Source organism: Xiphophorus maculatus, chromosome 5, assembly GCF_002775205.1.
Source record: "Xiphophorus maculatus strain JP 163 A chromosome 5, X_maculatus-5.0-male, whole genome shotgun sequence".
Lineage (NCBI taxonomy): Eukaryota > Metazoa > Chordata > Actinopteri > Cyprinodontiformes > Poeciliidae > Xiphophorus > Xiphophorus maculatus.
The window spans coordinates 22,371,445-22,398,337 of record NC_036447.1 but is presented as its reverse complement, the minus strand read 5'-3'; the positions used below and the strand labels follow the sequence as shown (position 1 = coordinate 22,398,337).

Below are 26,893 nucleotides of genomic sequence, written 5' to 3'. Positions count from 1 at the left end.
ACATTAAGCTGCAAACACTCAATATGTCAAATATTTTACCAAAAAAGAAAAGAGAAACACTTCAAGATTTTAAATACATTACAGCACACTATTCCTGCACAATACAAGCACTTTGTATGACCTTGTTGCTGAAAATGTGTTACATAAAGAAAATGACCTTCCCTTCCCTTACTGTGCACTTTAAACTTACGGTACTTAAGGTATTAAGGTATTTGCTAGATGAAGCACCATGACTTATTCTGTACATCTCAAAATCAGGTAATCACTCTCCAATTTCTTAGTTATGAAATCAAGAAAAACAAAATTTATCTGGGATACTAATTACTTTAATATATGAAAGTCAAAGAATACAAAAACATGTTTTTATTTGCTTTATTGTGAGAATAAACCTGGTCAAAATAAAATAAAAAATCATCAAGAAATATTTCAGCTTAATGCTTTTCATAAACAGAGAGGAACAGCGGCCGTTGAAGAAAGAATATTGTTTTTATTAAGAATAAAGGCATATTACAAAGATAAGGTGATAAAGAAAAAAGTAAATACTCACACATACTTTCAGCAAAAACACCAGTGTAAACTAATGTACAATGCACACTGGTCTTTAGTACACCACCCACACACACACACACATGCACACGCACACACACAGGCAGAGGCAGAGGGGAATCTGAGAAATGTGAGCCACGCACGTTAGTGACCATTAAAACATTTAAAATCCTCCCACGGTTCATTTCAACTCCTACTCCAACACAAAGCCCTTAAAGTTAGAAAACCTTCTTTATGTGCATTAATATTTCTAAAATGAAATATGCAGGCATCCCAAAAAATTTTTTATACTTTATCAAAATTTAAATTTAAAATAATTTCCATTCAAGTAAGTAGTTGTTGTTGTTTTTTAATAGGAAATGAGGGTTCTCTGAAAATATAAAAATACAAAAGAAATATGAATTGGAAAACAAAAGTTTTTATTTACATTTAAATAAAAAATTGTGTGTTCAAAATAATAGTGCATGTTTCCAAGTTTTTAATGTTGGAAGGCCTCATAGCCATCACCCTAATTTTTAGGATGGGACGGGTTGGGTCACAACAAAACATTAATATTACTTCAAATCCTAAATCTGCCAGGAGTATGAATACTTTTGAGCTGAATTGTAGATTACAATCTAATTAGCATACATCTTCATCCTAGGCAACAGTGTAAGTAAGACATAACTCTAAAGCTTTAGTACTGCTAAGAAGCCCCTTCTTTGGCTGCAGGTAGAACAGGACATGAAATCAGCCCCTCTTTGGAAGAAATCCAACTAATCAAATAATACTTATATAGATGTCATTTTTAAAGCATGTAATTGTAAGGTGTTTAGACGTCCAACAAAGTGATCTCATACAAATGACTTTTCCTGCTGCTTCACTTCTCCTGCTGCCCCCATGGATGGGCTGGGCTTTGCTCTGGCTCCAGATACGGGCAGCGCTCTTCCTCCAGGCGCAGAGGAGCCGACGTGAAGCAGAGCTCCCCCCAGCAGGAGGAGCACACTGGCCCCCCAGCCCAGGTACAACGCAGGCCCCAGTTCTCTCTTTAAAGGCGCTGCAACATTTGGATCATAAAAGTCTCTAATCGTGCCATAGGCAGTCCAACAGATGGGCGTCAAGTAGCTGAGACCAGCCACGATGAGGAGCACCCCTGCTATCCTGGCCAGCCGGGCTTTGGAGGCCTGGTTGCTGTCGCCCATGCAGTGGGTACACTTGGCCCCAGCAACACCGAGCATGACCGCCAGAACGCTGAGAAGCAGGGAAAGAACCGTCAGCGCTCGAGCTGCCTGGGCTGACGTAGGGAGGGCCAAGGTGGAGTCATAGGCCTTGCACTGGATGTGGCCGGTGGTCTGAGACAGGCAGTTCATCCACAAACCCTCCCACAACACCTGGGCAATCACTAGCTCTCCCCCCACGAAGGCTGATATGCGCCACAGCGGAGCTGCACACACCAAAGCCCCACATACCCAACCTAGTAGGGCCAGCACCAAACCCAGCACCTGGAGACCGGTTGATGCCATGGTTGATCCGGAAACCGCCTCCGTCAATAAGTGAAGAACCTCTTGACTCCAACCCTGTAGCTCTAACTAATAACTATTTAGATTAGGAGCCTTTATCCACTTAATTCTTGGTCAATCAGTGAGATCTTCAGCACCTATCCAACTATGGAGAAGAAATAGTCTTTTAGAAAGCACACTTTATGGCAGTGTTTCTCAATTCCAGTCCTCAGCGACCACTGCATTGCATGTTTTAGAGAAATCAGGTGTCCAGAATACTCGATTCAAATGATTGCATGACCTCCTTTGCATGCCATCAAGTGCTGCAGAAGCCTGTTAGAAGGGAAACACCAAAAACATGCATGGCAGTGTTCCCTGAGGAACGGAAGTGAGAAACATTGGTTTTCTGCATATATTTTCCCAGATGGGTTTCTTGAGATAAGTTAATTTCCCAACGGTTTTCTCAAGACGCGTTTTTCTTGAGATCATGAGATGATAGATGTGTGATGATTGGTGTGTGTGTGTGTTAAACCCGACTCCATTCTTGAAATGCATACCGTTGCATCTCGTGATTTCAAGAAAATATTTGATTTGTTAAGATTAAGATGACAAAACCATTGGGAAAAAGTACATGCTGAAAACGTCAGCTCTGGGATTCCATATAAAGTGACTTATGTTGGTCAAACTTACTTTAGTCAGAGGTCCACAGGCGTCTCGATGATCCTCTGTGCGCTTCCACATCCACAGTCCCTCCACAGAACAACAGATGTCCGAAGCAGTGCCTCTGTTTTGACAGGGCAGCTTGTCTCACTGCAGCTCACACAGGGTGGAGTGGGAGGCCAGCAGCGTAATACTGCATACTAAATATATTCGCACAGAAAACAGCACACAGATAGTTAGTTAGACAAAAAAAATGAAAGCCATTCCATGACAGAAGGACACTAGGACACTTTGTTGAAGTTCCAGCTGGCAGCGGCCATGTTGTCATCACATAAACTTGGAGTGGGCCATAAAAGGGGGAAAGATCGGGGTCATTTAGAAGCTGTTGGACATCACTGGTCCCAGTTAGTAGATCAAAATGTTTTTGTTGTTTAATATTTTATCATCTAAATAGTGCCTTACAAAGACGTTTGTGCCTCTGTACTTTTCTACATTTTATCACTTGAAAATTGCAATTTTCAAATGCTATAATGGGATTTAAGTGGTAGATCAATACAAAGTAGTGCATTGTTGTAGTTAGAAAATATAAAATGTAAAAATGTAAAGAAAATGTAAAATATGAGAAAGCTCAACAGCTATGGATACTGTTGCGATGCACTGTAAATGGAAGTTTGATTTATTTTAGGTAAATACTGTACACATCATTGTTGCCACTTGGTGGCGATAGAGGCGTTGCCACCTCTATCGCCACCTCTATCGTACAGAAGAGGATTAGGGCCACCGGAAAAAAAAAAAAGAATTCTGACTTTAATCTCAGAATTCTGACTTTCTGACTTTAATCTCAGAATTCTGACTTTCTGACTTTAATCTCAGAATTCTGACTTTAATCTCAGAATTCTTTTTTTTTTCGGTGGCCCTAATCCTCTTCCGTACAAATGATTCCCCCATCATTTTGTTGATCCCTTCCCCTCCCTTTCTTAAAGGCCTGTTTTGGTGTGAAGAATAAAAAGGTTCCATTTTCCAAAATAGCATTTCTTTCCAATTCAAAATCTAATTACTTTTTAATTGTGTTGTCATTAAAGCTCACAGTGTTTTAAGGAAAGAAAAACATTTGTTGGAAAAAATGGTATTTCAACAAAATCAGAGTCTTGTTGATGATCTTGACTAGATCATGTAAATAAAGGATCATAATGCATGTTTGAAGGTGGGAGGTTTATAGATCAGACGGAAACTAAAGCAAACATGACCAGGCTGCATGATCATGAACAGAGGACAACAGATTACTCTGGTGTCCTTGATATTGATACTATAAAGTACAACTCCCTTTTCCCTGTACAACAGCACCAAGTTATCTGTAACCGCTCACATGATTACAACATACATACTGATTTACTTTCACCTTGGGGATTGTTTTGTACCTAATAAAGCCACACTAGCTGACTTGGTAGATAAAGCAAAGATACAAACAAATCAGAGGCATATAATTTTTTTGTATTCTGTGCTCATGTCTATGCTCATGATGTGAAAATGCTGATTTGGTGCTCAGATTGCATAAGGATTAATGACCAGAAACTAATAAATGTTAAAGTTGCTGAACTCTAAAGCATAATATGAAAGCTGCACCTTTCCAAGAAGGTTTTTATAAGGCAACTTCATTCTTAACCTCATTGGACTCTGGATTCAAAGGTAATGAAGGTCTAACAAAGTATGTATGCACTGCATGGATGGTCAAATATTTCTTCATCAAATGTTTTATTATATTTCCTGGATTATTAACAAACCAAAGATCATAAGATTTGTTTTGAGTTGTCACTCCAATTTTTACATTTTCAACTACTAAAATACATATTATGTATGTATGTGTAAATCGTAATTGTAAAATACAATTTTGTCTAATTTAGTCACATTCTACAACAACTGTATTTATTGTGTGTCTACCCTCTGTGAGCTGAGGTGGCATTTCAGCACTGATTACGAGTGAAAATGACAGATTAAGGAGAGGTTTGAGCAACTGCTCTTTTTATTTGGCCTGGGAACCCTTTATTGTTTTCAGCTGTTCTGTTAGTTTCGTTTTTCATGAAACGGGTCACGTGTGGCGCACAGAAACAGTTTCATTTCACCAGAAGTGCTGCAGAAAGTCAGACAGCAGGAACTGCAGGAAGTTAGAGCCACGGGCAGAGCCATTTTTTTGTTGTTTTAAGTCAGATTTGGTCCAGATTCGTTTTTCTTATTTTAGTTTTGCCTTCTGCAGAAGATGAATTCAACCTCAGCTAAAGGTTGGTATTTCTTCTTTTAAACAGGTGGCTTATTCATGCTCAGTAAAAAATATCGTGACCTCACTCTAAGTCAGACGTTGACTTTTCATGTCTCAACACATTTTGTTTTGTCCCGTCAAAGACCTGAGAATCGTCCTCCTGGGAAAAACCGGATCTGGTAAAAGTGCAACAGGGAACACCATCCTGAAAAGGGACGCCTTCATTGCAGAGATGTCTCCTTCCTCCGTGACTAAAGTATGCCAAAAAGAAACCATCCATCTGGATGAGCGAACAGTGACTATCATTGACACTCCTGGTGTGTTTGACACATCGAATACAACAGAGAAAAAACTGAAGAGTGAAATAGAGAACTGCATCATGCTGTCTCTCCCTGGACCACATATATTCCTGCTAGTCATCAGTCTCTCTGCACGCTTCACAATGGAGGAGAAAAATGCCATCAACTGGATCACGGACAACTTCGGCGAGGAAGTCTCGAAGTACACAATCGTTGTTTTCACCGGGGGGGATCAGCTCAAAGACACAATCGAGAACTATTTGCACAAAAGCCCTGAGATGAGGAAGCTGACCAGTGAGTGTAAAGCTGGATATGTTGTGTTTGACAACACGTGCAAAGGAAATCGCACTCAGGTGGCTGATCTGTTCGAGAAAATAGACAGTACGGTCCAGTTGAACGGAGGTCATTACACCAGCGAGATTTACAAACAGGCCCAGAATAAACTATGGTGGCACCAGGCCAGGTCCTCTGTGGGGACTGCAGGAAATTATTTACTGTGTGCAGCAGCAGGCGCAGCGGCAAGCGCAGCTGCGCCTGCTATCGGTGGTGCTATAGTGGCAGAGGAAGTCGCAGCTTCATCTATACCACAAATGTTGGCTCTTGGAGGTGCAGCGATCGTGAAAGGTGTTGGATGGTTAATCAGATCTGGAACAGGCAATAAATAAGGTTATCCAGAAAGTGACTGGACTGTAGTCATACATGTAGTGCTTTTACACTTATGCATGCTCTTTAGTAACGAATTGGGAATATTTTAATTTCAATTTTGCTTTCAATATGTTTGTTATCTATATGATTCTAATTTTTAAATGTTGTGATTTATGCCAGATAATGAAGACATACCTCCATCTCGATAGTGATGGACAATACACCTATCTAATCACTGTAATAATGTATCAATTATGTGTGGTAAGCATTACTTTATATTTCTGTTTTATTTGAAAATAAAAAATACATAAATGGATGTTTTTATGATGATGCCCCCCCCCCTTTTTTAATATTTTTGTAGAATAATCCAATTTAACATGAAAAAGAATATGTGCATTTTGTTCTTAATGCAAAATGTTCATAAAGGAGAAAATCGACTCCTTTTCAAATTTAGTTTTTTTTAAATAAAAGGACTAAACACCTTTGACTTTCATATTTATAGAATACTACTGCATAGTCCAGATCTATTTCCAAACATTCATTAAAATCAGGCAAGTTATTTTTTTTTAAGTTTCCTTCCAGGATGTCTCCAGCTGGCACTCACTGAGAGCGTCTGTAATCAGAACTGTGACTATAATAATAATAATAATGGAGGAAGTGGGTTGTGGTCTAAGAGAGAAATTCAAATGATTGACTTTAGGACAAAAACAAATTCTCCTCAGATAGGTGTGGTGTCTCAGGAATGTTGCAAAACTTGTCACATCACAGAATTAACACATTTTCCTGACAGAGGCAAACTTTATATTTTGTCCATGGCTAATTATCAGTAGCCAGGAAAATGTCATGTTTCCAGTTAGGCCAGGTGACAACCTTGTCTGTCCACAAATAAAGTTACAAGTAAGAGGATTTTCCCTTCATTGTTTCACGTTTCCTTTGCGCTTGTAAGTTGCTAATAATACAGCGCAGGAAACAGCAGCAGGTCATAGTTTAAATAAGGAGCAACAGATCACCTGCACAGAAAATCGGTTGGTAAAAACAAAAAGTATGCAAGTATAAAATTAAGAATCAATAATGTGATTTGTATAAGTCAAATGAAAAAGAGAAAACAATTCAGACAAACAAAGAGCTTGCAGGTCATATCACTGTTTAATTGTCATATAGTTCTGCTAGTTCTGATTTAATCTAAAGTTTTGTAACTTTATAAGCCATACTGCATCAAAGGACAAAATGTATTTGATTTTCAGTTTCTTTAAAGAACAGTATTATGTATGGTCCATCAGTAACACAGATAATTTCGGTACAACTTTGCTGCCAAGACCTGCAGATAAGGTCAAATGTGATCCAGTTGTGGGTCAGTTCAGGGCTGTAAGCTGAAGAAGTTCGGTAAAAAGTGTAAAAGTGAATTTAATAGTTAAATTAAATGACAGTTTTGCTGAAAAATACTGCCTTCCTGATCATTTAAATCACATGTCAAACTCAAGGCTGGTGGGCCACATCTGGCCCGCCGTAACTATTTATGTGGCCCTCTAGACTCTAAAGAGGGCCACATAATTAGAGCCTTCAAGATAACAGTTGTGTGCTAAAATATTACTCTATCAATCAAATCAAAACGGTTTTATCTGTATACCGCCAAATTACATCAATGTGAAAAAATGTAATTTAATTTGAAGAAGTACTCATCAAAGACAGCTATTTATTGATATTTTAACAGGTTATTAGTGGGTAGTTTTTTGTTTTATTTTTTCATTACATTCTGACACAATTGGCCCTTTGAGAAAATTGAGTGTGACACCTCTGACCTAAATAACATTTCTAATTTAAATTCATTTTCCAGTCAAGCTTTACTTTGTTCATTTGAGAAACATTTTCTGAAACCCAGAAAACGTTTTGACATACATACCAATATTAGCTAATCTTGTGGAAGATATTCATCCGAACTTTATTTGTAATATTACTACCGACGGACATGATTTTGTGTTAATTACACCGGACTGTTTTTTTTAGCTTTACATTTTATTCCTTTCCAAACCCAAATGGCAGCTAAACCACATAAAACCCCCAGGACGAGCGTCGGAGCCCCCAGAGCCAGCGCCACGGTGGTGTTTGCCCCCACCGCTATGACAACGCCGGCTAACACCAACACAACCGCAGCAGCCGAGGCCACGCGGATGTTCTTCCTCCGAACCTGTTTCTTCTTCTCTCGTTCTTTTTGCTGCTTCTCCCTCTCCTCGTCCCAAACCTTCCTCTCTTCCTCCTTCTTCTCCTCCTCTTCCTGCCTCTTGCGCTCCTCCTCCTCTCTTAGCTTCCTCTGGGCTTTCTCATACATCTCGTTTGTGTAGTGCTTCCCTCCGTTGTCTTGTACCATTTCCTTGATCATGTTGATGAGCTCTGTGACCTGCACGCGGTCGTCTGCGTCGTTGTTGTTGAAGGCGTGGTACCTGCGCCCGAACGTGATCGAAAGTCTCCGGAGCTCCTTGCACTCCTTCAGGGCATTGTCTGCTTTGCCTTGATCCTTGCACGTAAACAGCATGATGGTGTACATGGAGGCGTCGTCGCCGAAGTTTTCCTGGATCCACTTCACGGCATTCCTCTCCTCCTCGGTGAACCTGACTCCAAGCCTGATCACCAGAAGGAAAGCGTGAGGTCCAGGAACCGACATCTTGACACACTCTTCTATCCTGGACTTCAGTTCCTCCTCTGTGATTCCTGTGTCAAACAGGCCCGGAGTGTCGATTACTTGGACTGCGATCCCGTCCACCTCTCCGCTCTGTGTCTCACAGTGCTTGGTCACCGACACCGGGCTCGGATCTTCTTTGAAGACAGCTCTGCCGAGGATAGTGTTTCCCGTGGCACTCTTCCCTGATCCAGTCTTTCCAACCAGGACGATCCTTAACCCTCCAGACAAATCCAAAGCTGTGGATTAAAAGCAACGTTAATACTTCACACAAAAAGCATGTCAAATGGCTGAAGTGAGGATGGTAGTTTTGTGCTATTTCAGTAGAACATCAATAGAGTAAACTCTTTTTTTTGCCAATAGCAGAAGCTAAGGAGCTGAACACTGGATTTCTTACAAGGCTGCACAATTATATATTGATGCACGTTTTCACGCTGAAAGCAAATTGACACATGCCAGCCAAAGCAAGGACACAAAGCACAAGAAAGCAAACATAACACAGACCTAATGCCAGCCTGACACATAGAGCATTTGGATTTTGGTAAACTGGCCTCCAATAGAAGTAGTAAGGACAGATATTAAAATGATGCTTCTAACATTTGAAAGTTAATGGACTTGGACCAATGTATTTGTTGGAGAAGGTCAGATTTTATTGTTCTTAAAATTTTCTCTGACTGTTTTCATAGTTTTAACGTTAATTTCTATCTTTTGAGTGTTTTTGTTTCACGTCTTCAAACGCCTTTGTTCTTGGTTGTTATTTTGTATCCTCAAAGCTCCCTGACCTTTTGACATCACCGGTTGCAGGAAACGGGAAATGACAAAGGGACACACATGAAGTAGACTTTGACTTGAGTTGCAAGTTTTACTCAAATTATTTTTATTTCATTAAATTATTTTAGTTTCTGTTAGTAAAGTTAGGCACCAAATGTATGTGCATAGTTTCTACTACTGGATTAAGTTTTCAAAAGTGAAATCCTTCTTATATGTTTGCTTTTTAATGGCTCATCCTACTAATTTTCAATTGCTCATTTTTTATACTGTCATAATTGAGTACAAGTTTAAAACAAAGCTTAAGGCTTTGTTTACAGTTGTTGGTAAAACTGCTGCTGCTTGTTGTCAATTGTGGAAGACAACACTGGCACAATACAAAATATATAAGACATAAACAAATAATCCATGCAGAAATATTGTTTTTAATTTTTCTGAATTGCATATTACCTACTTTAAATTATTTTTTCAACATATGTGTTTTTAACTTAAGCTTAATTTAATTTTTATGTCATTTTAAAATATTACAACTAGAAATGTATCCAAATGACTGTTTTAGATTTATATTCCTTGACTTAAGTGTAGAAGCAAAAAGTACAAGAACATTTCTGATAAATTAAAAAAAAAGACATTCATACATTTTTGTTCATTATCTATACTCAAAGAAAAAGTCATTTCAATTTATATGAAAACACCAAATCTCAGCTGCTTCATGTAAAATCTATCGAATTACAGCAGTAAACACTTATTTTTGTGTATTACTGGAGAGCAAACATCAGAAAAAAGGAATTTCTCACAACATGTCAGTAGAAACACAACAGGTCAAAGCTGAAAAAGTGCATTAGCAATCATAAGAAACACTTAAAAATTGGACTTTAATCCATATATGTGTAATTACTAGGATTTAACAAGATTTCTCAGAAAGTAAAGTTTGAGGGAGCATACCGTCAAAGTTATAGAGACCACACCCATCAGACCGAGGCAAACTTCTCGGCTTCTTCTCTCTGAGTTGTATTTCTAGGAAAAATGGCCGTAGAGATAAAAACAAATAAATCGTTAGTTAAGCAACCATTGTAATGAAGCAACACATTTCTTTCTGTAATCCACTTGAGCTTTCTTTCTCCCAGTGTAACACCACCCTCTGATACTGGTCAAAAGCTCCATAACGGTGACTCAAACAGAATATGAGGTTTATTCTCGTACCTTCAGCCATCGCTTTGGATCCACCTTTTCCTTGTCCCAGGTGACCAAGTTTGTTCCAGCAGATCTGAACGTTGAATTATTGCTTAAAAATTTGCTCTAAAGCTTCACATTGGCGTTCAGGGAGACTTCTGGAAGTCTTGGCTATGTGCTGGGAGCTTCCCATTTCCTTCCATTGTCCTTGGGCTGCATCTGAATATGAGAAAGCTTGCAGAAAACGTCCGTTGCTTTCTGAATGCACCGAATGTGATCATGTGAAGGTCTGACCGCAATGTTTTGCTAATGTGCAAAAGAAACACGGATTTAATCAAGTTCTTTAATAACATAAGGTTTTCACACAGTTTCTTTTTTTTAAAGATCTGTTTAAGAGGTGACGGGGAGGTGAGTCCGTCTCCAGGGTGCATCACATCCCTCCATTGTTGACGCCTCCACCAATCAGAATCTAGTAATGTTTACTTTAAAAATCTGGATTTTTCACAACACATAACTCGAGCTTTTCAGTTCATTCAGTCTTCAGGGGGTCTTATAAACTGGACCCGTAACGTGACAGGAAATTTTGAGGATCTCGGCAATAAACACATGACGTTTCTTACTTCCTGGTGCCTAAACGAGTGTTTGTACAATGGAGCTTACATCATCCTGAAGTGTTTCCTTTCAGCAAGTCAGAGAGACATCTCAGGGGTGTTGAATGGAAGCAAGAAGCTTTGTCAGCAATGAGTTTGAGGCAAATGTGTGGTTCTTATTTGGGTTTTCCTTTCAGAATTCTCATCTTTTGGCATTGTTGAGTTTAGGCTCCGGTTGCACTTCTTAAGTTTTTTTGTTTTTAATCATAATTTGTTTCTTTATTAACAAATATCTGGATTTCAAACCACAAATGCTATAATACATTTGTTGTGCTAGAAGTTAGTAACAATGTTTAAATTAAATACATCAAAATTACATTACATGCTAGGCGTTCAAGGCTATTGTAATAACATTGTTATTCCCTATAAATGATGCTCCAGGTTTAGATCTATGGTCTGTGTTACAATTAAACCATTTCTAGGGGCCCCTGAGTGTCTGGAGGCCCCTTAATGTCTGGAGGCCCCGGAATGGCCCCTACCAGCAGCTACTGAGTTTTCTTTGCCTTGATATCTCAGTCTTATAATTCTAGGTCTCAGAGGTGCTAATAAGCACCTCTTAAAGAGTTAACCCCTTTGACCTTTTTGGATCTATAAATCACTTTGCAGCCAGGTTGTTCTAGAACAGTCCTTTATTAGGGCTATTTATTAAGCCTTAATAAATAGATATTATTAGGGCTTAATTAGTAAAATGGCAGCAATTTTGCTTATTTCATAACTTTATAACCTTTGACCTTCTCTCCTCTGATCTGTTTAACAGCTACAGTCTCAGATCAGCTCAGCCCTCCAGGACTGTCAGCAGCAGAAACAGAAACTTTATACCTGATGGGGAAAATATAGACTATATTTGCTTTGCATTTCCCCGCATGATGGCAATGATACAGTGGTATCCAATTAGATTCTTGAATAATATGGGTTGTTGCTATGTTGTTGTATGGAGTTTTTGTTCAATGTGTCCCTTTTTTAAATTTGAGCCCCTGCCCCTCCAAGGTTGCACGGCCCTGCAACCTTGGAAGGACGCTTGTGAGCCAAAGTGCTGAACTCACCCCCACCGTCCGGGTAAATCTGCAGCTAAATGCAAATGTTCCTCATTGGTGTTGTAGCAAGAAGATCATTTATATGCTGGCCTTGGGTCTTTAAGGAATTTGCATGTTGTCCCCATTCATGCGTGTGTTCTCTCTGGCTTCCTCCCACAGTTCAAAAGTATACGATAGGTTAACTAGCTGCTCTATAATTTAAATGTAGTAATTGACAACCTTGCAGGCACGTGCAGAGGGCTGGGGGGCATCAGACGCATTAGAGGTTTTCTGAACCGTCAACCTCTGATCAAACTAAAACCACTCTCTGTGGCCCCCTGCTGGTAGAGATTATTGACGTAACAAAATACATTTAATGTCCAGTTGCAGATATGAAATTCTCCTCTGGCCAAGCAGAACTGATGTGTGCAAAACCTCTAGTGGGAGACATTTTTGATGTAAACAAAACAAAACAAAACAAAAAGCAGCTCCACTGTTGTTGTTGCTTCTTGCACAGACAGCCACAGTGCAAGAAACTGCACACAACCACCTTTGTGTGGTTGTTGCTGATAGTCGGTCTAGTTCATATGCACACATATTGTTTTTGTAATCTCCACTACATCTTGAAGACTTGGCTTTCTGAAATATCTGGATTAATAGACATTATGGCACAAGACGTTTTACAAATCGACTTTTAAAAACAATCGTTGGACCGTGGAAAGTATCTAGAAAAGAACTGTTTTACTGAGTCTACCGCTAAGAGGAATCGAAATAAATTATTTTCTGTTGATGTCTGTTCCTTTGGTTTCGAGTTGTTTGCTCCCCCTGTGCTTAAGTCTGGACTTGGGACAATACTGATCACATTTGCTTAGAGAGGAAAGACAAACAGAGCTTATCGTAAATATTTATAGTTGCAAGAGGGAAGGAGGTGTTTAAATTAAAGGAGCTCAATTTATCTCTCCTGTTGTTCTAATGCTGCTTTAAAGGGACAGATGACAACCTGTGTCTGTAAAACAGCTGAGAGCAGCTGGCTGTTAAACAACACAGCTGATGTCAACTGACTTTTAAAGTAAATGTGGTAAAAATGTGGCATTGTTGCTTAAAATGAACTTAGTAGAAATGTTTCACACAAACTTAAAACGTGTTTCTTTAAGCGTTTATTTAAACAGAGGTTTGTATTACACCAAATCCAGCGAAATTATACAAATCATTTCAAACCTTTCAAAACAAAGCAACCATCCCATGCAACTTTCTGATTAAACCCATAAAATGGAAAGAAACAAATGCATTGAAAGAAAATAGTACATTGTTTTTGGAAGTTGTTGCTAAGCAGAAATTTACCCCATTTTTAGGAAGCCACTTGATACAAATGTAATATTATTTTCAGCTTTCATGTGTAAAATTTCTCACATGAAATGTTATAATTTTATCAATTACTCATAGAGACGATAGCAAAAGATTACAACGGTGGTCAGATTTTTAAAAAATTAAGAAATTATAAATAAACAGTTCTGCAGAGACTGAAACATGTTCACCAGTTTAGTGACAAGTTTGGCACATTTCTGACTGAGATGAAGAGCATAAACTGCATGAGTTGTGTCAGGATAACTAAGAGCAGTGCTGTGTAACGTTGATGAAACTTGTGTTCATATGCACAAAATAATATTAATTAAAAATGAACAACTAAGAAGGAAAAACCCAAAACACAGAGCCTGAATTGTTCATATTGACAATACACATGCAAGGGGTGGATTTTATGTGTCTGTATTCTGTAAATTAGATATCGTCAGATACCAGTGTTACCAGCTCGATTACTGTTAAACATGCACCGTTGTGTTTAGTGATCAATATATATTGGTTCATTTAGACACATTTTCTACTGCTTTAAGAAAATACAGAGCCTATGAGTTCACAGTCAGCAACGAAGAAACCAACAGCACCTCCTATTTTCACAAGGTAGAAATAGTTTGTCATCATCAAACCCTTGGCAGTAAGACTTAATAGTTTACACCAAAAACTGAACTTTTCATCTCTCTCCCTCTTCTCTCTATCCTTCTGTCTCTCTCTTTCATATTCATTTTTACACCTTTCCCTCTCTGACTGTCTTTTTCTCTCTTCTTCCTCCCACCATGCTCTTACCTCTTCCTCCTCCAGTTTCCTCTGGGCGTCTTTGTACATACTGTTGGTGTAATGGTCTCCCCCATTTATTTGAACCATTTCATCTATTTTATCCAGAAGTTCTGTTACCTGTTTTCTGTCTGAACTCTGCCCATTGATTAACGAGTGGTATCTTCCTCCACACTGCTGTATTAGAGTTTGTAGTTGTTTGCTTTCTGCCACATAGTCCTCAACAGACTTACCTCTCAACAAGTCGGTATGAGTGAACAGGACTATGGTGTAAGTAGCAGCAGCAGAGCCAAAGTTATCCTGGATCCACTTCACAGTGTCCTTTTCCTCTTTTGTGAATCTCGACTTTAAGTTGATCACTAACAGAAAAGCATGAGGTCCAGGAACTGACAGCTTAACACACTGCTCAATGTCTTCTTTGAGTTGTACTTGTGTTTTATCTGTGTCAAATATTCCCGGGGAGTCGATCACCACGATGTTCCTGTCTCCTTCCAGTCGCTCTCGTCTCTCACAGGTTTTTGTCACCGACTCAGCCGAGGCGTCTTCTCTAAACACAGAGCGGCCCAAGATGGTGTTTCCTGATGCACTCTTTCCAGAGCCAGTTTTTCCAACCAAAAAGAGAGTCTGCTGCTTTGAAAAGCCTGAGAAAAGATTCAGAAAATTCTCCAGTTGTTAATGTTACAAGATACTTTGTTTTACCAATGAATATGAACAAAACATCTTCATATATTTTTTGGAAGACTAGTGTACATCAATACACAAAGTGAATCACATAAAGTCACATAAAAGTGTTTGGTGTCAACGATCTTTGCTGTTTGTTATGTTGATGCCTTTCCTTTGAGGCATTATAGTTTTTTCAGTGACCGTGTCTCAGAACAGAGTTGAAATGCTCAAAACTGCTTGTTCAATCTTTAAATCATTGTGTCACTTCACAAAAAACAGAAATTTCGCATTCCTTTGATGAAGTTGCAAATGCTTTCATACATCAAAAATTATTATATGGATTTCTGTTGAACAGTCTTGACCTCCGCAACATTTAAGCAAAGATTTGTCGTATGGATTCTCTGTCCTGCCCCAGGATCAATGATTGTCACCTGTGTGGGTTTGTTGACAAAGGACTGTTCATTAAAGTCTGCTTTGGGTCCAGACCAAACAAGTGGAAAAATGGATTTCCCAGTGTTAATACAACCTAACTTATTTGTGTTGTAAAAATGATTGGTGCTTCATTCTGTTCAGGTTAAACACAGTGTGTCATTTTAATCCCACCTTTGCTTTGAGACTGGCAGTGAGCCATGACTCCACATAATGCAAACACCAAAAGGTGGAAGCAAGCTCGGTTCCAAGCCTTCCCGTCTAACATCACAGGATCACAAGTTTCTGTCAAAACACAAAACACAAGGTCTAATTAAACTGTGATTGATTAGACATTTGAAACTTGGCATTTCAAAACGCTCTTCAGGCCTGTATTGAAAGAACAAAGTTTTTTGCCCACATCATGGGCAAAACCCACTCTTGGCTGGGAAACTGAAACGGTTTATCGTGTTTGTTGGCGTTATTGCTCTGCTAAAAGAATATTTAATTTTCCTATCTGTTTTAGATGATCTTATATACACTGCTCAAAAAAATAAAGGGAACACTTAAACAGGTGTTTAACACTTAAAGTGTTCCCTTTATTTTTTTGAGCAGTATATTAAGAAAGTAAAATGTTTGCCTTTGGATTAAAGTCTTGTATAAATGCAGAGTGGAAAAGGTAGGAAAGAACAAATTTTATGAAATACATATAGGTAAATATATGGAAGACCAACACTGACATAATAAGAAATAAAAGCACATCCAGATCAAGTACAGTTGCTGCCTCTGTGTTGGAGTTCACCAAGATAAATACTAAACCCTTTTCTACAGACAATGTTACTTGACTACAATGTAAATGGTGACCAGCTGCAGAAAATCAGTAAAGTCTTTGATTTCCTAAACTTTCTTATATCTTCTTATCCGGTATAAGTGTCTTTCCTTGCACAATATTTGTTCCTTATCAGTTTCCCTCCACCATAAACAAGACATCAAAATATGTTCCAACCTACCACTCAGTCTATTTAGCACAGACGAATAAAAAGCTGAGAATATCATATAGCATACCACGACAGGCTTCAGTGGCTTCGGATCGCTGAAATGTCCCAGACTAAACAAAGAGAAATGTTTAGTTTGGGACTAAATGTTTGTTACACCAAACATTCGCGACAACGCAAAAGCAAAACTGAAACTTAACATTCCACGTCACTACCGTGCTTATACCCCAGATAAAGACAAGAAATCTTGGTCTCTACAATTGTACTGCTTCTCAATTAAAACTTGAGCTTTATCTGAGAATGGTGCAGCAATTTGTGTCAGTGATTTACATGAAAACCTGAGTAGATACTATATTTTCTGTTTTTCTAAGTAAAGCTTCCTGAAGACCCTCAGTGACTGTCACCTCATACTGGTATTCTTCCTGGTCTGTTGAGGCAGCCGTTTCCTGAATTATGGTTTGAGGAGAAATTTGGACACATGCTTTTTTTTCACAAGACTGTATCGGTCTATTTAGATTGGGTATTACTCTTTACCTTTACACAATAATTAATTTCACTGTGTTCTGGTTCACTGCAACAGACCTGCTTCTAGATATTTCCTGCAATATGCGCAAAGTTTTGGAACGTAACAAGAAATGCAAATGAAGAAACCAGACATTTTAACTTGTGAGGAAACAGAGAAAAGTATGAGGGGCCGTTTAGGACAAAATTTACGTTTTGTCTCTCACACACTACCAAAAAGTCTCGCATACTCCAAAAAAATAGCCACGCACATTCCAAAAAATTACGTTTTGTCTCTCACACACTACCAAAAAGTCTCGCATACTCCAAAAAAATAGCCACGCACACTCCAAAAAATTACGTTTTGTCTCTCACACACTACCAAAAACTCTCGCATACTCAAAAAAATTACATTTTGTCTCTCACACACTACCAAAAACTCACGCATACTCAAAAAAATAGCCACGCACACTCAAAAATTACTCACGCACATTCAAAAAATACTCAAATTGCGTATACACACACTACTAAAATGTCACACTTCTCGCTCACATACACTACTACCAGCTCGCGCACATACACACAAACGTTAACTTTCTCGCTCACATACAGACTTTATCTCTCACATACACAAGACTAAAGTTGAACACACACACAGTACTAAGACTCGTTTTATGTATGTGTGAGAGCGACACGTTTTATGAATGTGTGAGAGCCAGACTCTTTTTGAATGTGTGAGAGCGAGACTTTTTTTGAATGTGTGAGAGTTGTCACGGAAGAGGCGGGACATAATTTTTGGATCAAACTGCGCATGCGTAGATCCTAAACTATAAGTTTCGATTGTTGACTCACTGTATGTTCTATTACTTAGTATATTAGTGCTTTTAAATATATATAGAACGTTTAACTTTCTTGTAGATTAAATGTGCTATAGAAATAAATGAATCTGATTGATTGATTAAAAATAGCAAAATTGCTGTAGTACAATCTGTCCACTGGGTGCCAGTATTACAGGAATTATTAACCGGCGCCAACTAGTGCCGAAGAAGAAAGAGTTTGCTATACCGAACATGGCTAACTCTAATTCGAAACGAGAGAGAATTGGTCAGGCAGCTGCCATTTTAAACACCGCTCCGGAACGGAACAGAGATGAGAGTTCTGAATCTACTGTAGCACTGCGGGCAGTCGTTGAATCGTTTAATGCGCCTGTCAAAGTGCTGGTTGCCTCCGGAGAAGATAGAATGGTGTTTAAAATGGCAGCTGCCTGACCAATTCTCTCTCGTTTCGTATTAGAGTTAGCCATGTTCGGTATAGCAAATTCTTTCTTCTTCGGCACTAGTTGGCGCCGGTTAATAATTCCTGTAATACTGGCACCCAGTGGACAGATTGTACTACAGCAATTTTGCTATTTTTAATCAATCAATCAGATTCATTTATTTCTATAGCACATTTAATCTACAAGAAAGTTAAACGTTCTATATATATTTAAAAGCACAAATATACTAAGTAATAGAACATACAGTGAGTCAACAATCGAAACTTATAGTTTAGGATCTACGCATGCGCAGTCTGATCCAAAAATTATGCCCCGCCTCTTCCGTGACAACTCTCACACATTCAAAAAGAGTTTCGCTCTCACACATTCATAAAACGAGTCTTAGTACTGTGTGTGTGTTCAACTTTAGTCTTGTGTATGTGAGAGATAAACGTCTGTATGTGAGCGAGAAAGTTAACGTTTGTGTGTATGTGCGCGAGCTGGTAGTAGTGTATGTGAGCGAGCTGATAGTAGTGTATGTGAGCGAGAAAGTTAACGTTTGTGTGTGTGTGTGTGACATTTTAGTAGTGTGTGTATACGCAATTTGAGTATTTTTTGAATGTGCGTGAGTAATTTTTGAGTGTGCGTGGCTATTTTTTTGAGTATGCGTGAGTTTTTGGTAGTGTGTGAGGGACAAAACGTAATTTTTTTGAGTATGCGAGGCTATTTTTTTGAGTATGCGCGAGTTTTTGGTAGTGTGTGAGAGACAAAACGTAATTTTTTGGAGTGTGCGAGGCTATTTTTTTGAGTATGCGTGAGTTTTTGGTAGTGTGTGAGAGACAAAATGTAATTTTTTTGAGTATGCGAGAGTTTTTGGTAGTGTGTGAGAGACAAAACGTAATTTTTTTGAGTATGCGAGGCTATTTTTTTGAGTATGCGTGAGTTTTTGGTAGTGTGTGAGAGACAAAACGTAATTTTTTGGAGTGTGCGAGGCTACTTTTTTGGAGTATGCGAGACTTTTTGGTAGTGTGTGAGAGACAAAACGTAAATTTTTGGAGTGTGCGTGGCTACTTTTTTGGAGTATGCGAGAGTTTTTGGTAGTGTGTGAGAGACAAAACGTAAATTTTGTCCTAAACGGCCCCTCATAGAAAAGACTCAACCAGCTCCAGCATTCAACTTTGTGAAAACGCATTGCCCTCTAGTGGTCTTGAAGAAGAATAGCCACTTTTCAGCCCATTAGCTCGCCGTTTTTTTTTTCATTTTTCCATCATTGGTTTTTCCAAAGTGTGGAATATGTTGACTGTTTGTGTGTATTTGAAACAATGTTTAAACTGGTTCAAATCTGTTCTATCATGTACTGTATGCAAAATCCAAGAATATTCTGATGCAGGAAGAGGTTCATAGTCAAACTATTTTACAAATAGACAGAGGAAAGGTTTTGCTAACTGTTAGGTGAAAATTACTTTTTAAAATGTTAACACTTGTGATAGCAGGAAAACGTGAAGGTTCTGGAGTAACTATCTCTGTCTCCTGACCTAAATATCACTGAAACACTTTGGGAAAGTCTCAAACATGCGACACATGAAGGCAACATTTTACAAGAACTGAGTCTTTACATTAAAACATTAAAAACAAACCTCTGATCAGGGTCATTTGGTTTGTTTCTATTGTTATAATGGTTATTACTGTTTGATAATAAATAGCTTAATGCAACCAATAACTAATTGAAGAAATGTTTTGCATCAGCACTCCTATAGTCTGTTAAAAAAGTATTAAATTCGAACAAAAACAAAAAGAAATACTGCAGTCGTATGTAAACTTCTGAGCACAGCTGCAGTTGCGTGACAGCATTGCAGCCCAGATTTTATCTCTGCAGCATGGTCTCACTGAGCTCCTGTGAATTACTGGCTGATTGTTGGTCTGTCAACAAACACAGCGTTAAACACATAAGGTGCCGTCTTGCTGACGTTTCCACCTTATGATTGAATTCATGGAAGCTCCTGAAAAGTCTTGATGACAACCAAACCAGCTGGAGAACAGGGTTTGTTTTCTGTTCAGTTTTGCTCTATTTGTACTGCAGCTGAAAAAAATGTGTCCTTGCCTTGATTGAAAGGTAACATGAGTCACTGTGGAAACTCTTTAAGCTTATATGTTCTCTTTACATGACAGAGAAGTGGATGCGAAATTCAACAGAAGTGGGTTTTTTATTCTGCTTTTGGACATAACCTGAATGTTAGAGGAAATTACTAACATGAGATGAAAAAATATCAGATGTAGCTGTATGGTTCATAAAATTATCTTTAGCAACTTTTCCCTCCTGTTCAAGTTAAAATTATATGTATCTTTTTTTGTTTGACTTTAAAGAGATAACTGTTTGTTAAAAAAACTAAAAACATAAAATAAGTAGGTATAAATAACAATCAAACTAAATTGTATTAAGGCATGTCTTCGGCTCTCCAGGTGAAATTATGTACCAAGATGCATAATTTCTAAGTCTGGCAAAGAAACCTGAATTTTCATTGGCTGGAGGGCTTAGGTCCATATGGGACCCACTGGTCCTTATGGGATTCCAAGTCTGGGCCCCATATGTTGAAGAGCTGTTTGGGGGTTAGAGGTTAGGACTAAGGTTGAGTTAAATTAAGTTTAGATCAGGTTTAGGTTTAGACATGTACTGGTAATGGTTGAATTTAGGGTAAGGCTATGTGTGTGGGGGGGTGTGCGTGTGTGTGTGCGGGGTTGGGCGTGCGTGTGTGTGTGTGTGGGGGAGTGTGCGTGTGTGTGTTTGTGTTTCAAGGATAAAGAGAAGACAACAGGGATGTGAATCCTCTTCACCTGTAGGCAGAGGCTGGAGCATCTGTTCAAGTGTTTTGCTATGAATGTGCTGGCAGTGATTGCTCAGACAAAGAGGGAGCCACTGCACGTGCAGCACGGCTGTGTGGGCTTCAGTGAAATGAAAACAGCTGCAGTTTTCTGTAATTTAAACTTTACGCACGTGGCACCTTGCTGTAGAGAAGAAATCTCAACCTTGTTTGTTCCAGAGGCATAAAAAAACAAACTATGATTAATTATTGATCTTAGGCTTGCAGTTTATATCCTGCTACATCTTTATGGGTTGGAACTTTTTCAAAAAGTTCATTTATTTCGGTAAATAAAATTTGAAGTGTAATGCATATATAGATTACTTACACACAGAGAAAGATATAGTATATTACCAACAGAATTTTTATTAATTTTAAAGGTTATGGCCTCCAGCTAATGAAAACCCAAAACTCAGTTTTCAATACAGAAATGTTGACCAAGTATAAAACATTTAATGCCACAGTCAGGACTGCTTTTATATGGAATACTTCAAGACGACATGGAGGTGATTATCTTCCTATTGACAATACTATGATATTGCAAAGTATGCCTAGATGGCTTAGGTTAAGTGTATTTGCCCATACAGCATTAAACCACATATTGCTACATTTGGAAATGTTGGTAAATGTGATGTCCTGCTCAGTATGGATCATAGGAGTTTTGATTGAATGCTGTTGGACTTTATATTTGATGGCTTTTTAATTGTGAATTATATTTACTGAATAGTGTCCGGCTGTTTTTATGCATTTCTTATCAAAAAGAAAAATATAAATAAATACCCAGCTGGGTTGGGAACTCCAGGTGGAAATTAGCACCAGAGCTACAACCTGATACAGTGCATCTTTCCTCTTGAGGTTAGTGTTTATTGTACATTGTCCCTGTTTTAAACTGATAAAATAATAATAAAAAATGAAATCAGCATATTCTAAAAGACTCTAGAACTTTTTTACAAATTGAATATTAAAATGACTCTACTTTAAACCACTGTGTTGTCATTTATGCACCGTCTTGAACGCTTTGTAAATCTCCCCCTAAAGTGCTGAATTAATACTCACACTGTGCTTGTTCCATACATTCAACACCAGAATTAAAGGGAATTCATTTCAAATTTGAATGAGATCCCACATTTCAAATCTGGAAATAAGTGCTGAGAGTTTACAATCGCAGTAACTTGTTCACCCTCCGTTTTATATGTATGAATATCCTAAATATGAACATAGACAAGCCTCATATAGACAGTGGAAGTGATGACCATAGATCTAACATCCACACAGGCTTATGAGCTGTGCTGTGCTTGACTCAGACGAGGCTGCGTGTGAAGACTAAGAATGAGTGGCTGCAGATGATGCATTCACTGCCCAAGCCCTCTGAAGGATATGGTCAGAATGTGCACTTCAACAATAACCTTCTGTTAGCTGTTCTCTCTGGTCAAATAATGGTTTTATTGGTGTGTTTCCAATCATCTCTCAGCATCTCTCTAGCCTTATCTCTAACATTGCTCTGAGCCTTTCAGAAGTGATGACTCACACCTTTATAACAATACCCAATTTTCATTTGTGTGAAAGCATAATGGCACCCAGGCAGTAACAGTGTGCTGTAATTATTAAATTAGATTATTTGAGCATTATTTCATCTCTCTTTTTTTCAGTAGACAAAGCAGAAGCAATTCAGATTTTATTTTTCCAAGAAATATTACCTGAGACGAAAAGGAGTGGGCGATGCTTAAGTGATATAAGAAGCAACCGTGAATATTGTACCGTGGAGATTTATTGTGTGTTACTAAGAGGACTCCAAAGCAGTACCCATGGAAACACATCCTTTGACCCTCTGACAAAAACAGAACTTTTATCCGCAATTACAAATAACCCTATTTAGAATGATAGTTGTATCAAATGTTTCTCCATACTAGGATCTAATTTTCCCCCTTCTTTCCCTGTTGTGATTATACATACCAAGCATCCTTTTTTTGAAGGTTTCCTTACAAATAAACAAGTAAATAAATAAATAAACGAAAAGATGAACGGAACAAAATGTAAACAAATGTATTCATGGGGTCTCCTGTCAGATCTGAGAATTAGTAGGTATTTGCCAGCTGGGAAACCCTGCTTTTATGCGAGTGCTGAAGGTGTGTGGGATTTCTGACAATCACGATTCAGTTATTACGTACTAAAAACAAACACACACACACACACCCACACACACACAGGAAGAGGAAAAAGCAAGTAGGCGGGAAAACACAGAGTTGCAGCCTAATAGATTTCTGAAAGCAGGTTATGTAAGGCTGAACAAACCAAGGTGCCACGTTCCTGAGTCAACAGCCTCCCACAGTGTCCTTCTAGAAAGAGATAGATAGATAGATAGATAAATAGATAGATAGATAGATAGATAGATAGATAGATAGATAGATAGATAGATAGATAGATAGATAGATAGATAGATAGATAGATAGATAGATAGATAGAAATGGTGTATACTATTAGTGTTCTTTACTGATAACTAGTCTTATACACTCGGTTAACCTTGATGTGTTCGGTTGATGAAGGGAGTCAGACCACAGGAGTTGCTGGTTGTTCTTTAACGCAGGTTGCTGGCAGAGGCCTGCACAAATGGAAATAAAAATGCCCTTTAACATGCAGCTCTTCCACTCATTCAGTCGGAATTCCCCTCTTCCCAGGCAGATTAGCGCCAACTGAAGGTAGTACAGTACTATTGTTCTTGTAAATAAATTCACAATAATAAAAAAGGTAGATTTCTTGTAAAATAAAAAAAACTCTGAATGTTTTGTGCCCTTAATACAACCAGCTTAAACATTGTAGAACAACAGAACCAACCTGCACAAATGGAAATGAAAATGCCCTTTAACATGCAGCTCTTCCATTCACAGGTGTCGGATTTCCCCTAGCAGACAAGCACATGGAGAAACCCTGTGACTAACTAATAACAATATCTTTAAGAAAAATGTTCTTAACTTGTCAAAAAGAATACTCCTCTGTATGTATTGTAACAAACATTCACAGCTGCATGTACTTACAATTATTTTACATACTTCATAAAACGCGAGCTTAATCAAAAGCAAAGAAAGTTTCCTACCTCTTCCCAGGTAGCCTAGCGCCAACTGAAGGTAGTACACAGTACTGATGTCATAAAGTGACTCTTAAAGTGACAGTACAGGTACTAGTGCTTATCAAAATAAGTAAAATAATAAAATTCTTAAAATATAACCAAAAAAATAGGCTTTTTCAGTGTTAATCAGAATTTGGTGAAATTTCAAACATTATAATAATAAAAAATAAAAGCACACTTTCTAAAGTTGTTACACTATGATGTCAATTGCTGCAATCTTCTTTGTCAAAAGATAATAAACACGCTTTATTTTATTAAAAATAATTTATTTATTTTTAATCATTTTGATTTTAAAAAGTCAAAGTGATCATTTATTGACATTTCTTCGAGAAGAAAAGTGCTCATGCGTTGTTGTAATCCACAGGTCTCAAACTCCAGTCCCCGAGGGCCGCTGTCCTGCAGTTTTTGCGCCACAGGTACAAAACACTGGAATGAAATGGCTTAATTGCCTCCTCCTTGTGTAGATCAGTTCTCCAGAGCCTTAATGACCTAATTATTCTATTCAGGTGTGGTGCAGCAGAGGCACAACTAAAAGTTGCAGGACTGCGGCCCTTGAGGACTGGAGTTTGATGTAATCGCTCTCAGTCCTTTACTGAATTTGACATTTCTCCAGTCCTTGGCCCGGTTTTGTTCCCTTCCGTGGCCCAATGATCTGCCGAAGATCTGTGGTGAAGCTCGGCCGACGGGCCAGTGGGTACAGGGTGCCACAGGGATCATCTCGCCTCTCCACCTTTCCACCCTTCCACGCCGCCCGGTCCGTCCGCAGGGCCTGGTACGACCGGAGGGACACTTTGCGGTGCTGAAACGGACCCGTTTCCGTCGGAAGGCCGCCCCGCTTCGCCAGGGTCTCGAAGACTTTGTCGAGGTTGGTGCTGTCCTTCGCAGATGTTTCAAAATACGTGCAGTCACCGCCGAGTGCTGTGAGCACTTCCGCGCGTGAAATCCCTCTCTGGGAGTCAAGGTCCGCTTTGTTGGCGCAGACCACGAGCGGGACCCGCGGCTGTGCGCAATGCCCCGGCACCGAGGACTTGGTGAGCTTGGACTTAGCGGCCAAAATCTCCTCTCGCAGGTTGCACACCTCCTCGAAAGAGCTCCTGTCGTCGAGGCTGAAGACGAGTAGGAAAATATCTCCTGTGGAAATGACAAAATAAAATAAACAATTCGAAGTTGTTTAGTTAATTGTACGCATTGTGCAGATAACAAATTGCGCAAGCAGTTGTAACATTCACCCTAATTTGTCTGTAAGTTTCACATTGTTTAAGCTACTTTTGCATACTGAGACAATGCGCACCAGTGAGAATGGAGAGTCGCCGCTTGGCCGGGAAATCCCTCTCCCTGGACGCGTCCAGGATGTCTATTTGGTAGGTCTCCCCGCGGATGCAAAATAACTTCCTAAGGAAATCCTCAGAGGTCGGACTGTACTCCTCCACAAACCCGTCCCGGAGGTATCTTCTGAGGATGGCGGTCTTACCAACCCGCGGCGCACCGAGAACTACGATGCGTTTACAGTTCTGCGGCTTGGTGAGGTAAAGCGGGTCCGGTCGGTGCTGCAGACCGCTGCGACGGGTCGAGCCGTGAAAGACTAAATCTGTTAGCTGATCCAACGAGGATCTCTTGGCGGGATGGCTGTTCTTTGCGCCGCCTGTCTTCTTCTCCTCTTTCCACTGAGACGTGGCTACTTTAAGCAGACCTAAGCCCGCTTTGATTCCAGACGAACTCAGCTGCTGCGACGCGTGTTTGTAAGCCAGCCAGACCTTGGAGAGACCAGAGCACTGTCCGTCATTGTTCTCCTGCAGGTGCGTTTCTTTTTCGGCACATTTGAGCTGGTGCCGCGCAGAAACGGAGCTGGTCGGGGCGCCAGTGGAAATGCTTCCCATTTCCATCGCTACTGGCGCTTTTTTTGTTTTGTTTTTTTTGCGCAGCCGAAAAGCGGACAGAATCACAGATGAGGCTGGGATTCCTCAGTTCTCTCTGTGTTTGCTGATGTCAGCTCCCTTTATATACTCGCTCCTCGGCCCCGGGAGGGATTCGTCCGCGTCATGCTGACAGAAAAAAACAGGATAGCGCTGAGCAGGGAGCAGAACACATTGAATGTGATGTACTAAGATAATTGTCCTGTTTCTAGCGTTAATCTTTCTGTAAAATAATAACAATAACGATAATAATAATAATAATAATAAACCAAGAAATCATGATCTGACATAATTTTTTTATAAAAGTATTACTGATTAAACTTTAAAGATTAAGTAGCTTTATGTTATTAAAGCTAAAGTTTAATCAGTAATACTTTTGTAACAAATTTATGTCAGATCGTGATTTCTTGGCTAATGTGAAGTTGTCGTACTGAAGACATTTTGAATAATGTCAACTTTGTATTAAAAGTCAATAGTTATAAATATTCATGAAGACTCATTCATGTTCATGGCAGGCGTTATGTCATGTTTATGACGGTGTCATGACAGCCTTATTCACTCAAATAAAGTGTTACCAAAGTAATGGATACTCTGTTCACAGCGAGTAACTTGGCTGAATGAAGAAGAAGAATAATCTCGTTTTAACCAAAAATTCACCTGAGACACAGTTTTTGATAAAGTTTCAGTAAATTTCTTTATTTTGAAAGAAATTGATTTGGGGGGGGAATGCTTCTTTTGCCTTACTTTGTTATTTTGTAATAATGTTGTTTATATTGATTATTTTCATTTTGATCTTTGAAATGCTAAAAATTTCCCATAACGTTATATTTCCCTTTGTCTGTTGGTGTTTTTTTTAAATTTTTTTTTTAGTCGCGTTCCAATGAATATC

At 39.0% G+C, this 26,893-nt stretch overlaps 5 protein-coding genes across 11 annotated transcripts in view; 1 reads left to right on the top strand and 4 right to left on the bottom strand.

Moving 5' to 3' along the window:
* Positions 1 to 902: 902 nt before the first annotated feature.
* On the bottom strand, positions 903 to 3,434 carry LOC102236922 (claudin-4-like). The gene is made up of 2 exons (XM_005805102.2): positions 2,715 to 3,434; positions 903 to 2,190 (listed from the first exon to the last, which is right to left on the bottom strand). The coding sequence occupies exon 2, from the start codon at positions 2,046 to 2,048 to the stop codon at positions 1,380 to 1,382; it is 669 nt and encodes a 222-aa protein (XP_005805159.1). The 5' UTR covers positions 2,049 to 2,190; positions 2,715 to 3,434; the 3' UTR covers positions 903 to 1,379.
* Positions 3,435 to 4,646: 1,212 nt separating this feature from the next.
* LOC102237185 (GTPase IMAP family member 4-like) lies at positions 4,647 to 6,213 on the top strand. The gene is made up of 2 exons (XM_005805103.3): positions 4,647 to 4,960; positions 5,082 to 6,213. Exons 1-2 carry the CDS (start codon positions 4,939 to 4,941, stop codon positions 5,900 to 5,902), a joined length of 843 nt encoding a protein of 280 aa, XP_005805160.2. The 5' UTR covers positions 4,647 to 4,938; the 3' UTR covers positions 5,903 to 6,213.
* Positions 6,214 to 7,539: 1,326 nt separating this feature from the next.
* LOC102237445 (GTPase IMAP family member 7-like) lies at positions 7,540 to 10,817 on the bottom strand. The gene is made up of 3 exons (XM_014471030.2): positions 10,528 to 10,817; positions 10,270 to 10,341; positions 7,540 to 8,795 (listed from the first exon to the last, which is right to left on the bottom strand). The coding sequence occupies exons 1-3, from the start codon at positions 10,535 to 10,537 to the stop codon at positions 7,864 to 7,866; spliced, it is 1,014 nt and encodes a 337-aa protein (XP_014326516.1). The 5' UTR covers positions 10,538 to 10,817; the 3' UTR covers positions 7,540 to 7,863.
* A 2,497-nt stretch (positions 10,818 to 13,314) lies between these two features.
* The window catches only part of LOC102237701 (GTPase IMAP family member 7-like), a 40,628-nt gene continuing 27,049 nt past the window's right edge, over positions 13,315 to 26,893 (bottom strand). Inside the window, exons 1-6 of one of the 7 annotated variants that reach the window (XM_023333968.1) lie at positions 24,059 to 24,073; positions 23,800 to 23,866; positions 23,488 to 23,566; positions 23,260 to 23,303; positions 15,554 to 15,664; positions 13,315 to 14,928 (exon numbers count right to left, since the gene is read on the bottom strand). In XM_023333968.1, coding sequence (XP_023189736.1) covers positions 14,045 to 14,928; positions 15,554 to 15,664; positions 23,260 to 23,303; positions 23,488 to 23,566; positions 23,800 to 23,833 — 1,152 coding nt within the window. In that variant the 5' untranslated portion in view covers positions 23,834 to 23,866; positions 24,059 to 24,073 and the 3' untranslated portion in view covers positions 13,315 to 14,044. Of the gene's footprint in view, positions 14,929 to 15,553; positions 15,665 to 16,423; positions 17,074 to 23,259; positions 23,304 to 23,487; positions 23,574 to 23,799; positions 23,867 to 23,999; positions 24,074 to 26,893 lie in introns of those variants that run through there. The other 6 variants (XM_023333966.1, XM_023333969.1, XM_023333970.1 and 3 more) reach the window with 6 other exon arrangements.
* LOC102237958 (dexamethasone-induced Ras-related protein 1-like) lies at positions 24,600 to 26,067 on the bottom strand. Its single transcript, XM_014471034.2, has 2 exons — positions 25,383 to 26,067; positions 24,600 to 25,222 (listed from the first exon to the last, which is right to left on the bottom strand). The coding sequence occupies exons 1-2, from the start codon at positions 25,972 to 25,974 to the stop codon at positions 24,681 to 24,683; spliced, it is 1,134 nt and encodes a 377-aa protein (XP_014326520.2). The 5' UTR covers positions 25,975 to 26,067; the 3' UTR covers positions 24,600 to 24,680.

Excerpts from the sequence above, each read along its gene's own strand:
- LOC102236922 (XM_005805102.2), bottom strand. The coding sequence starts at position 2,048 with ATGGCATCAACCGGTCTCCAGGTGCTGGGTTTGGTGCTGGCCCTACTA.
- LOC102237185 (XM_005805103.3), top strand. The coding sequence starts at position 4,939 with ATGAATTCAACCTCAGCTAAAG. Across the intron at positions 4,961-5,081 it reads GAATTCAACCTCAGCTAAAG|ACCTGAGAATCGTCCTCCTG; the intron begins GTTGGTATTTCT and ends GTCCCGTCAAAG.
- LOC102237445 (XM_014471030.2), bottom strand. Across the intron at positions 8,796-10,269 it reads TGGTCTCTATAACTTTGACG|CTTTGGATTTGTCTGGAGGG; the intron begins GTATGCTCCCTC and ends TTTAATCCACAG.
- LOC102237958 (XM_014471034.2), bottom strand. The coding sequence starts at position 25,974 with ATGGAAATGGGAAGCATTTCCACTGGCGCCCCGACCAGCTCCGTTTCT. Across the intron at positions 25,223-25,382 it reads GCGACTCTCCATTCTCACTG|GAGATATTTTCCTACTCGTC; the intron begins GTGCGCATTGTC and ends TCATTTCCACAG.